This window comes from Canis lupus, chromosome 1, assembly GCF_048164855.1.
Source record: "Canis lupus baileyi chromosome 1, mCanLup2.hap1, whole genome shotgun sequence".
Taxonomy (NCBI): Eukaryota; Metazoa; Chordata; class Mammalia; order Carnivora; family Canidae; genus Canis; species Canis lupus.
This window is the reverse complement of record NC_132838.1, coordinates 36759802-36772616: the sequence shown is the minus strand read 5'-3', so window position 1 is coordinate 36772616 and position 12815 is coordinate 36759802. Positions and strand designations below refer to the sequence as shown.

The 12815-nt window shown below is 37.6% G+C and overlaps 1 protein-coding gene across 10 annotated transcripts in view; it reads right to left on the bottom strand.

The window, feature by feature from the left end:
• Positions 1-12815, bottom strand: part of UTRN (utrophin) — a 497949-nt gene that overhangs the window by 320499 nt on the left and 164635 nt on the right. For all 10 annotated transcript variants that reach the window (XM_072826596.1, XM_072826601.1, XM_072826576.1 and 7 more), the window contains 4 exons: positions 6866-6976; positions 6045-6200; positions 2163-2333; positions 161-340 (listed from right to left, as the gene is read on the bottom strand). In XM_072826596.1, the coding sequence (XP_072682697.1) occupies positions 161-340; positions 2163-2333; positions 6045-6200; positions 6866-6976 (618 nt within the window). The remainder of the gene's footprint in view (positions 1-160; positions 341-2162; positions 2334-6044; positions 6201-6865; positions 6977-12815) is intronic.

Below are 12815 nucleotides of genomic sequence, written 5' to 3'. Positions count from 1 at the left end.
TTTTATCCCAGTTTCTTTTTATACACCTGTTATCCAAGAACGACTTTTCCCTTATGATCTCATCCCAGAAAAGAAAAATCGAGTTTTTTCCAAGATATGGAAATGATCAATACTTTACAGAGTTGGGTCTCAGAAATATGTCACTAATAAAATAACATACCTCTAGCGTGTGGCACTTTCCTCGAATTCTGTTACACAGAAGTTGGTAATTCTCCAGCACAACATTCAGCTCAGACGTCAATTCCTGGCCACCAGAGGGCGCTTTTGCAGCTAGTAACATGATGTTGTCTTTGAGAATCTTCACTCTCACCTCCTTCTGCAACACGTCCTCTTTTGCCCTCTGTTCCAAGAAAGGATGAACTTGAAAACTGTCTCCCTTTCTCAGTAACCAATGTCTTTCTTTTTTTAAAAAGATAATTAAACCAAAATTAAAATGCCAACAAGATTCTAACTACCGAAATGGGACAGTGTTTAGATAATCACTACAGAGAGTACCTTTCAAATAAGAATGCTAACCATAACGTTTACATTTAATAACAAGCAATGTGAACACCTAAGTCACCCCTCCGTAACGGACATGAAGTATTTTCAAAATCTAGGCTCATGATAAGAATATAAGTGAGGTAATTTTAATTAAACAGGAGAGGTCTAAGCATATTAAACTTTAATAAATTCTCACAAAAACTGAGATGGAGTAGAGGTGTCATTTAAAAGTAATTTAAGTAATTTAAACATATCTTTTTTCTCCTGGAACATGGGTGTAGCTATGGTTCTGATAACTAATAGCATTTCTAAGATGATGAAGTTATACTAGGAAAATCTAATCTAGAAATAGCCTCTTTCTTGACTCTCCCTCTGTGCTAGGCATGAAGTCTCATTTTCAGGAAAATCAGTCCAAAACCGTTTTTCCCTTTTACTTTCAGCTTTCTTCACTACTTAATGGTTTTAAATTTCCCCTGGTTGTGGTATAGTAATTAAGTAGAGTGGTTTTTAAAATCATAATGGTTTGGAAGAATAAAAACAAATAAATAGAATGTTGCCCAATCAAGGTTTTTAAACTTATTTCTCCAAGCTCTCATCCCTAGTGACTTTAAGAAACCACAAAACTACAATGTCAATAATATAAGGGAAAAGAATAAATTAAATAAGATGGTTTTTAACATGGTAGGCTACCTTTAAAATACCTCATATTGAATATTTTAAAAGCTTTTCAAAAAACAACCCTAAAAAAAGATGTTTCAGTGAAAACACTACATACAAGTACAGTAAAAGTCCCCTAATCATATTTACTTGATTCATATTCAATAATGCATTGATGAAATAATAATCCTTTTGTTAAATTGCTACACAGAGATTTTTGCTTTAATTATACTTTTAGGCAAGTTAAATTCAACATAAAACAGTCAATGTAAAAAAAAAAAACAGTCAATGTGTGGCTTAATCTTATTTTTTTAAGAAAGAGCCTTTAAAACACTATCTCCTTTGGCATGAACACTGAAGGACACTTGAAGCAATGTCAGAAATTTGGGAATGATGCCCAGTTCTTTCACTATACAAAAAAAGAAAGCATTCAAGACTACTGACACAAGGATATAAGTTTATAGGAAATCCATCCTGTGGATCCAATTCCTATTAAATCCCTTGACAATGTACCTACTGCTACTCTTACCTGCTCTAAAAAAATTTTGATATTCATGGGTTTCCCATGAATTAACAGAAGAATACATTTGATTAAATGAAGACAAATCATAACTGAACTGGGATGTTGCCCTTGTTCCTAACAAAAGACAACTCTTCTTTAAAAATTCTGGAAACAGCGCTGATGGTTGCAAAACACTGAATATAAATGATAAAACTAAATTTTTGAGTCATTCTCTATGGCTCTCTGAGGTTCGAATGGAAGAGATGGTCTCAGGGGCCTTCATAGATTCAAGTCATGGGCCAAACTGAACAAGTGGAGTCTCAGCTTCCTTTTCCTCCTATGATCATAATACCTATCTTTCCATATTTTTTCCAATTTGAAATCCAACTACGAAAGATTATATGTACATATTGTGCTTTACAGAAGATAGATTGGTTCAATCACTCACTCATTCATTCATTCATTCATATTTAAGGGAGAAAGGGAGCTATAAAGCCTATTGACACTGGCCCAGACTCACCTTCATTTCTTCTACTGCGCTCTCTAGTTCTTCTGGTGACTTGTACTCAAAATCCCTCTCCAGATATTCCTCCTCTGCCTGGGTCATCCACTCCTGCATCTCTGCCAAGTCTTTCTTCAGGTTCACTGCTTTTTCCTGACTTTCAGACAACCTATTTTTTTGAATAGCAATCTGGAAAGGAAAAGCCATTCACTCGAATAGGCAAATGCTAAAACATGAAATGTCAAGTTCTAGTTTCTAATATCTAAGGACATGGTGATAACTTTCCACAAAGAGTCTTGTTTAAGAGTCTTGTTTCAGATAAAATCCTTTATACATTTTGTGCTGATGATGTGGAATATAAGCAACAATGAAAACAATAATTATAACTGGGATTCTGTACCACATTTCAGATATTTATCTAATCTGGAAATATCTACTATAATTTTTAAATGCATAACTTTTGATAGAGTAATCTCAAAGGAAGGAATCTAATCTATAGCAAAAAAAAAGCAGATATTTTAAGGAAATTTACTTTAACATTGTTTATAGTAAAAAAAAAAAACCTGGAAGCAACTGAAATGCCCATTTTCTCCCATAAAACACTGCTGTACAAAATTTTGGTTTTTATAATCTACTATACTTCTGTACTGCACACAGATGCAAAAAAGTTACATTAGAAAAAGGTTTTGTCTGATTTTCCCTCCAACCACAAATGGACTTCTACTGTGAGAGTAGATACCATCCCACAGAGATCACCCAGTGCTGGCTTCATTATTCACTATTCCTCCCACTCAAATTGAGTCTCAGAGTTGTGGTCACCATGCCAGGGCTTGCTTGGCTGCAAAGCTGATAGTAACCAAAAGCCAGCACAGGAATAGGACGGCTCTCCTGAGAGAAAGGGAGAATCCTTAGAGGCTTTCTTGTTCCCACTCTCCAAACAGGATCACAGACATAAAAATAGAAAGAGACCAAAAAGAAGCTGCACGGTGCCCCAGAAGCCTCCTGCCAGCAGTCTCTGCAGCCGTGGTTCCCAAGTCCTGCTCATCAGCACTTTAAGTGGAGTGGCTGTTCTTAAATATATATATAAATACAGATCCCTTGGGTTCCGCCTCCAGAATACTCTCTTCACTAGTAGTTTCTGGACACTAGTCAATTATATAATTCTCATAGATCCAGAAACAAATAAAGACACTGTAATGAACTCAAAAAAAGCGGGGGGGGGGGGGGACTCAAAAACCATAATTAATTATCCTGAGATTATATACCTCATATTTTTTCACATTAAAATGTTCCATGTTTCATGATATCATGGATATGACATATGAGATTAGATTGTCTTATTTGGTGATTGACTTTATATGTCTATCCTTTCTTAGCAAAATAAAAATTTGGCAGCATTATATTTGTCCAAAACTTCTTCAACCTTTATATTCCTCAACGGAACACAACAGCTGGAACTGCTTTTAGATAATTGCTCACACAACACATGGTTTCCTTCTTGCTGAGGACACTTAAAATTTTCCCATATATTTACTCTCATACAATGAATTAATGGTAATTCATAATTATGTCTATGTTGTCATATCTGTATGTATGTATATATGTAGATAGATACATAGATCTAAATATCCATGTCTTTTTTTTTAAGATTTATTTATTCATGAGAGACACAGAGAGAGAAAGAGAGGCAGAGACACAGGCAGAGGGAGAAGCAGGACCCATGCAGGGAGTCCCACGTGGGACTCAATCCGGGGTCTCCAGGATCACACCCTGGGCTGAAGGTGGCGCTAAACAGCTGAGCCACCCAGGCTGCCTTAAATATCCATGTTTTTATGTATGTATGTACCTACCTATCTGTCACTTTCTTTGCTCCTTGCTGATACTCCCAAACCATTTTCCTTATTTACTTTCCCCAAAATATCAATAAACTCATGCACAAACCATCAGATTATAGCACACTTAGAGAAATCAGAATTTGGCCAGAATAGACGATATTATAAAATTATTTTCTTAAATGTGGCAATGGTATTGTAGTAGACAGAAGACTGTCTTTATTCATGACATAAGTACTTAGTATTTAATATTCATGATAAAGTATTTAGGGATGAAGCATAATGATAGTTTCAAATTCCTGTCAAAAGTACATCTAGGAAAAACGCGAGTGCGTGCGCGCGTTTGTATGTGTGTGTGAAGAGAGTGAAGGAGAGAGAGAAAGCAAATGTGGTATAACATTAACAACTGGCAAACTAAAATGGGTATATGGCTGCTCCCTCTACCATTATTTCAAACTTCTTTTAAGTTTGAACATATTCAAAATATGAAATTTGGAGGAAAACAATGAAAACAAAATATTCAAGAATGCAAATATAAATTCTTCCTACATAAACATTAACCAAAAAATATTGCACGAAGAGATGTAGACCATCTAAGGGCTGTCTGTGGAACATTCCTGTATTTCACCCTCTCCTCCCATTCTCCCCTTTCCTCACTCATGTCAGCTTTGTGTAACCTCACTAAGTGAAGCAGAGCAATCAGAAGAGAGCTACACCACATTCCTACTATACTTAGTTGTCTTCTTTCCATTACTTTGGAGAAACTATCCAACAGCAATTCTTTCACTGAGAGAGTGGACCTCATCACTCTCACATAGGGCAGACTTCCCTCTAGAAACTATCTTCTCTCAAACTCTTCTGCGTCATTATTTTCTCCTTTTAAGTGAGGTCCTTCTCTTTGGCATACAAATAACCTGTAATATCTCTTATTTCTAAAAATTACAAAAACACCTCTTTGGGTCCCCAGGTCCCCACACCCACCCCATTTCTCTGCTCCCTTGAATAGAGAAATTCCTCAAAGTTATTATACTTGTTGCCCCAGGTGTTCACTTCCCATTCTCTTCTCAAGACTCTCCAATGTGACTTTCTTCCCCCCATGCCACTGGAACTACTTTTCTCAAGGTCATTTAAAGCCTCCATCTTGTCAGATCTAAAGCCTGACTTTCAGTTCTCCCTGGCCTCAGCAATCCTCAAGATGGGCACCAGTGAGAGCTTTCTCCACCTGGCCCTGGGGTCTCACAGCCTCCTGGCATTTCTCTACTGGCTGACTCTAACTTCTCAACATCTTTGGACTTACCCTTTCCTCTTTTCAGCAGTCAGTCCTGAAGAGCCCCATCTGCAGGCCTCATAATCTCACTTAACTCTTCCAGTATGGAAATCACTGTTCCACCTGCTCTCACACAAAAGTTTCCCCTCCTTGAGTCTCCACCATTTCAGCAAATAGTACAACTCAAGTGGAAACTCTGAGCAAACCCTCAGCTGTCCTGGACTATTCATTCCCTTTCCAAGATCACATGTCCAATCCATTACAAGACTCCTATCTCTATTTTCAAAATAGTCCAAACCTAACATTCCTCATCACCTCCACTACTATCTCTCTAGTCTAAAGGACCAAGACAGCAATAACCTCTTAAATAAGTCTGTTTTCATTCTGGCTTTCCTAGAGCAAATTACTCATATGATAATGTCAATTCCTTGCTCAAAACCCTCTGCTTTGTGTGAATAAAATTTTGTTTCAAAGGCTATATACAATTTATCCCACCTACATTCTGACCTCAGACCTTACCCACCTGCTAATTGCTCTCTTCATTCTATTCCAGCTTCACTGCCTTTCTAGTTCTTTGTTGAACATGTCAAGCTCATTTGCCCCAAGGAGCCAAATTGGACAATTAGTACCCTCCCTTAATTAAAAGAAAAATCCATTTTTTGCCCCAACCTGGCATCCATGCTATAGTTATTCTAGGCCACTGTTTTTCAAACTGGATGGGCTATAAAATCAATTCAATCACTGAAGAGAAGGTACAATCTGCCTCTTAAAAACCACAGATAGCAAAGTTGAAAAACTTACCTCCTTGCTAAATTTCTCCAATTGGGTTTGGTAGTCAACTAGTTTTGTCTGCATCCAAGTTTTGATTCCAGCAACTGGATAGCTTCGAAGGTTAGTCTCTATTTCTTTCATGTCTTTCAGAGATGATTCCACTGTTTCTATTTCATTAACAAAGCCCTGAAATATAAAACAAGCCCATGTTGAGTTCATTCCTATATAAGTGGGTACCATAATTTTAATTTGTCTCTGCTTGCATCCCTGAAAATATTATAAAAACAGAATGCTTGGGAGTCAGGACCTTTAACTACTTAAGAAATAGTGTGCCCTGAGAAATTCATTTCACCTGGGTGCTTCATATAGCCATCTGCCAAATCAGATTGGAAATAGTTGACTCTCAGCAGGGAATAGTACTCCCAATTAATTTAGAGAAGCCTAATGATTTAACCAAATATAAATTGCATGCAGTATTATCAGCAATTTTACTCATTAAATATGTTTTTCTTTAAGTCTCACTGTATGGCATAGTAAGAGCAATATACAATTGGTAATATGACATTAAAATTATCATTGGAAAATGAAATAGCAGCTCCTAATGAATTAAAATTGCTCTTGTTCTCTCCATGCAAAATTCTATAACCCTAGCCAAAAATGAAAATGTGAATAACCAGTCATTCTTTTAATAACTATAAAGTCCAAAAAAAGGGCTTATGATGAGAGATATTTTATCTCGGTTTATTGTCATGTCATATTCTTGCAATTTTAATAATAGCAAATAACAAAGAAGAAGAAGAAGAAGGAAATGTTATTTATTACAGCAGCGTCCCTAAATCAGCAGAACTCACACAACACTGGTCAAGTTGACTTTGTAGCCCTTCAGCGTCTCGTTGGACAGCCTGCTCTTTCATGAAGTCTTTCACACCATCCATCCACTTCTCAATGACTTTTGAATCAGCCTAAGTAGAACACAATAAGAGAGGGGGAAATTACTCAGTGACACTCAACCTACTGCATCTCAAGATCTATACCTACTGAAAGAAAGGCAACGTTTCACAACCTTGATAGCATCATTTTCATTTATTGTATTTCTTTTTTAAAAATCTTACAAATTTGAAAATAAAAAATCTTCCAAATTTGATTTTCTTGATGACTGACTCAAATCCTCAAGAGATGACAGTCGGGTGATGATTCTCAAAGTTTCAAAATGCTCTACAGTGAACCAAGCTACTTTGCTTAAACGCAAGCAATATCAATGATTAAAAATTCAAATTACAGGAAATGCTTTTCTAGATGTAACCAGCTACAAACCAGCTACAACTTCTCACAGAAGTTAGAACAGACTTTCTCCAAAACTTAGCTACTCAAAGCAGGAATAAATTAATAGCATCCTGGAATAAATACAATAGATTGCTTGCTCTTAGTTTTGCTGCTGGACACCTTGTTACCTAAGAACCCTGGATAGTCTACCACTCAGCTTCATCCTTTCCTCCAATATTTACTAGGCACCCACTACAATCTTAACTGTGTATGGTGCTGCAGCTCAAAAACAAGTGAGAAAGATAACACTGCAGAGAGAAGGAGAGACAGTAACATTGGAACTGGGCCACTAACACCAATAGGTATATCCAACTTGATCTCCAGTACTAGAGCAAAGCAATGGTCATTTCTTCCCAACGCCTCCCATTCTGTTACTGGTCAGTCTCACTTGTGAGTTTCCCTTAAATGGAGCTGAATCTGTTCCCTTATATCCTGTCAATTCTTTGCTTCTTGTTCAACCCTAAGAATGGGGATACATTTACAATCCTGCTCAAAAATGACCTTCAGCAACCATTGTTGTCTTCCATTAGTCTCCAATTGGCTAAGCATTCCGGATTCCTTCTAGGATGTCTCTAAGGCATGAGATCCAGGTATGGCACTCATCACACTCATCAACATGCTCAAGAAACTACACCAATGTTTTGAATGTCCTTATAACATACCACACAGAACCAATAATTCTTCTCCTTATAACACTGGAATAAATAGTAACAATACAACCTATTTCACATATGGCTATTACACTCATAAAATGCCATCTAAAACTGTTTAAGTTTTATTTTTCTTATTGTAGGGTTGTTTTTGTTTCTTCCTTTGTTTATAGGTATATTAGTCACAGTATTATTTATGGTTAGCCAGAATTCCAAAATTGCCATAACTACCTCAAAATTACATTTCCCTTATCTCATATTACTTAAATGACTTCTGGAATAAATTCAACACTTGATATTTATAAATATTATGTTTTCCCTTGTTATGTCAACAATAGTAGTTATAATAATAAAAAGCCAACAGAATGATTCAAATTTTTAGTCTCACCACTTTTGAACCAGCTCTTACTCCTGGCTTCCTCTTATCTGCAAATCTGACAGTGGGCTGTTCTTTTTCTGATTTTTTTGTTGTTGTTGGGTTTTTAGTTTTTTTCCTGGTGAAAACCAGGGCCAATGACAGTGACTACCTGAGCATTTCTACCAAGACGACTTGTGTCACTCATTAATTGCAAAGCTTTGGCTTAGTTTTCAAAATATGGTAATCTACATAACACATCTAACCAGCTTGCCACCTCCTTCTTAAAGGATTGGAAATGATTTCTCAAATACTTTACCAAAGAAGTCAAGACTTGCCAAAAATGAGTTTGGGACCCATTATTTGAACCAAATGAGCACACGTGAAATGTGAGATTATGAATCTGTGTATCTAATAATGTAGTATCCCTCTTCCAAAAAATAAATACATGAACACAGTAATTAAAGGAAAGAAGTCTGGGCAAGGCTTTTCAGTGGTGTCCATGATGATTCCTAGCAACTGTCACTTTCTTTCCTAAGCACACATAAGATCTCTGGCTTGTCATTTACCTATAGCTCTGCCAGGAACTGGCATCAAGCTTACTTCAGATCTTAAACTTCTAGAAAATAATGTTCCCCACAAATCAGGACATTCATCCATCTTCATTTTTCTGGTAACTTCTCATAAGAGAAGAATGTGGCCAGGAGACGGAAAGTAAAATTCCCACCTTACTTGGGATGTAGATTTAGGCATCTGTAGGCCCTGGGGTGGTCTTCCTATCTAACTCCTAATCGAGGCACTTATACTCCATCAATAATGATCATCTGATACTTCCCAATTTACAGGGCTCTCTTCTAATGAAGACGGGGAGCAAAATGCACTTGTTTGGCCTTTTAGCCTCCCCTGTTGACAACTGTGCACTCTGAAAATGCTTCCAAATACAGCTTCAAAAACCCTTTCAGTCTCATTGTGTGCTTACGGCAAGCCTTTCCCTCTGTTCTTTAGCCTGTCACTGTTCTCACAGGCTCATGCACTCTTCCTCTAATGTATTATTTTCATTGGCGACATCTCTCTCTTTGTGTTTGCTCCTCGTCCTAAGATCTCACCACATTGGACTACTCAGTAAGACACACCCAGGGCAGGGGGCAGTGGGATACAAAAAGATAAAAGTACAAAATGAGAGAAAGTACAAATGTATCTATAGAGTTCATGGAGGACTTTTTTTTTAAACTGTCCATTTAACCTGGCACATCCTGCATGGTTACTCTCCATTCTAAACTACTTAAGAACTCAAAGCAGTGTTGCTGCTGTGTACCTTGGCAATTCATTAACTCTTAGTTGTGAATTAAAAAGCTGATGGTCTTCTGGGCCAAGGATTTTTGAAATTTGTAGGGAAGCATTACACTCTACAGAGGTTTTTTATCACAATCTGATTTGACTGAAGTGAGGAGCCTCAACAATCCATCATTGGCATGTGAGGAATGGTATCAACCCCCTTCCTTTCCTCCCTCTGCCAGATACAGACCCAGGGGAGCACACACAATTCGCACACACCTGTTCCTTCTCTCATACTTCAACACGAGAAAAAAGAAAGAGGAAAGCAACAGACACAGATAAGCCATGAAGTTCAATTGATCATCCCAACAGTAACAAAAGAAAGAGACAAGAATCTGACAATTTGTTTTCTACTAAAAATCCTTCACGTAATCCTGGCCACACTAACTTCTAAGAGAAGCAGTGGGACCCATGGAAAGAAAGACAAAAGTGTGAATACCAAGGTCAGCACCTCACCAGTCACAAGGTCTTGAGAAACTAATTTCTCTTCTTTGAGGCTCAGCAGCTCATCTATGAAATAGGAATAATAACAACCAGCTCGCCTGGTTGTTCTGAAAAACAAAGATAATGTTTGGACAGGGTCTGGTACAAAGCAGGCATGCAGTAAATGCTATTATTACTAAGATCTATAAAACCAAGTGCTTTATTATCAAGATGAACCCATAAAGAGCTACCACTTCCAAGTTTAGGAATGAGTGGCCAGGGAGAGTACATGCTGGCATGAATCAGTGTAATGTTTTTAACTGTTGCCAGCATTAATCCTTGTTCTATTCTATTGGTGTTTAAAAGCAACTGTTTGGAAGACCTACTAGATCTTCTGAATTCAGCTCAGCAGAAGGAAACCCAGTAAATGAGGGAAGGCCTGAACTTTAGAAATTCCTGGTGGCAGCAGATTCTCACAGGATCTCCACCCTGTGGCCACACCATATGGAAGGGTTAATAGATTAGTAAGATCAATACTAGCTACAGCTTGTGTGCAGGTAAGTGTGGGAGACAGGGAGCTCTGCTCCACCCTCCAATACCTCTTCTTCCCCAGAAAGACAATATTGTCTCAGTCTACCTGTGGCAAGTATTTCCTATGCTTTAAAAAAAAATACCCAAAGTCTGCTCATCTTTAAATCAATCATACAAGAAAGAAATTCCAAAGAAAGTGCAAGAGCTCCCATGAAAAGTACCTCTCTGCACATTAAAAAATCACTCAGCTTACACACTTATGAGTTTCTATGTACAATAACAAGTATTTTTTCTCCACCTCCATCCATTTGCAGAATACACACATATACATTACATATATATATTACATGTTCTGAATAATATATTATATATTACATATATGTTCTGAATTATATATATGTCATATATATTCTAATATATATAAGAATTGGATAATTTCTAATGTTCTCTCTCCTTTAGGGGACCTCATCTCTTTTGAAGCAATGTAAAACATTTTAAAATCCCAGTAAACTTCTAAAATAAATATCTGCCATTATTTCATATGCACAAAGTAAATAAACTGTAAGTACTAACCTAGGGCAACCATTTCTCATTCTTATTTATATTCGCAAATTCTGATACAAATATAAAATGACTAAGGGTATTTTGAAAACCAAAGTATCAAAAATTTAAGTTTTAGAAGGGCCAAAATTGTACACTGACCATCACTGCTCAAAAGCACGGATTTGTACATATCTGAGATGGGCGATACAAGCTGCTGGTTACATAAATGGAATGCAGGGTCATGAAAATAACTCCTTGAACCCTAAAACTCCCAGCCTAGCCCCTGAGCTAGAGATGGAGGAAATCTGAAGCTTGGTAGCTCTGGATTTAAGACAATGAGATTCCAAAGTACACAACTACCTCCCAAGATTTTGTTGACGGCTAAATTCTTGGCATTTCATTTTGCTCCTTCCCCATCTGTTGGAATGTCCACAGCTTTTTAAGCAACTTCTAACCCAAGACAGAGGCAAGTGTGAAACCAGAATTAAAACAGTAATTTAACATAATGAGGTTTCTATTTCACTCATGCACCTCAAAAATACTCTTTAAAAAGTGTCCCTTCATTTAATAGGGAAGAGCCATGATGACATCACTACAACATTAATTACCTGAAACTAAGAAGAATTCTTAAATCTAAGGTTTAGAATGCACCAATACTCCCTTTTAAACTAAAATGCAAAAAAACCCAAAAAAATGCAAAAAAATAAAAATAAAAAATAAACTAAAATGCATTCAAAATGAGAAAGAAAAAACTTTATAAGATCACTATATCAATCATATATTACCTAGAAAGAGTTAAATCAGCCTTATTTCAGGTCACTCTTAACAAGATATGACCAATGTGTGTTTACTCTGAAATTCTTTCTACAGTAATTTCAAAGCCAGATTCTGCATGTCTCAGAGGTCCGGCATAGCCTCTTCCACACCCTGGGTCAGAGCCCATCCAACTGGTCAGCGACTGACTACAGGGATCTGATGACATAGGGTCCTTCCATGTGTGGTCCATCTATACTTTACAGATCCAACCTCAGGAGAGAAATGCATCTGTAGAGATGTCTATAGGCACCTACAAAGCAATTACTTCACATCCACTTACTTGCTGTTGGCCACACAAGGCTCCTGTAGTCAAAGAACTCCATTCTGGGGGAGGAGAGACACACACAGGTCTCATTTTAATAAAAGCTGGTCTGAGATGAGGGTTTGGGAAGGTGTCAACAGTGTGTAGTAGAATCACAGAGGAGGGAATAATTAGCCGTGGGGATGGTGGTGAGCAAGACAGAACACTGTAGAACAAGCTTACTCTTAAAGGGTGAGCTCAGAAGATGTGAATTCCTAGCAAGGAAGTGACATTTCCGGAGAAATTGTCCAATGTGGTTTTGGTGATCCAAGACACTGTTTCCTCGCCAGACTAAGCTCATGAAGGAGGGGAGAGGCAGGGGGTGGCGCTGCAGGAAGGGCTTCAGGGCAAGGAGGAAGCAGGAGCTAGGAGACGATGTGAATGCACCCTATCACCACGGCAAAGACAACCAGATCCTTTCCAGAAGCAGAACTCTGGCACCACTGGGGAAGTCGAATTCGAGAGGGAAGAGACTGGAAATGAGAGCCAGCTTTAAAGTGCAATGGGATTATCAGGGCAAGGGA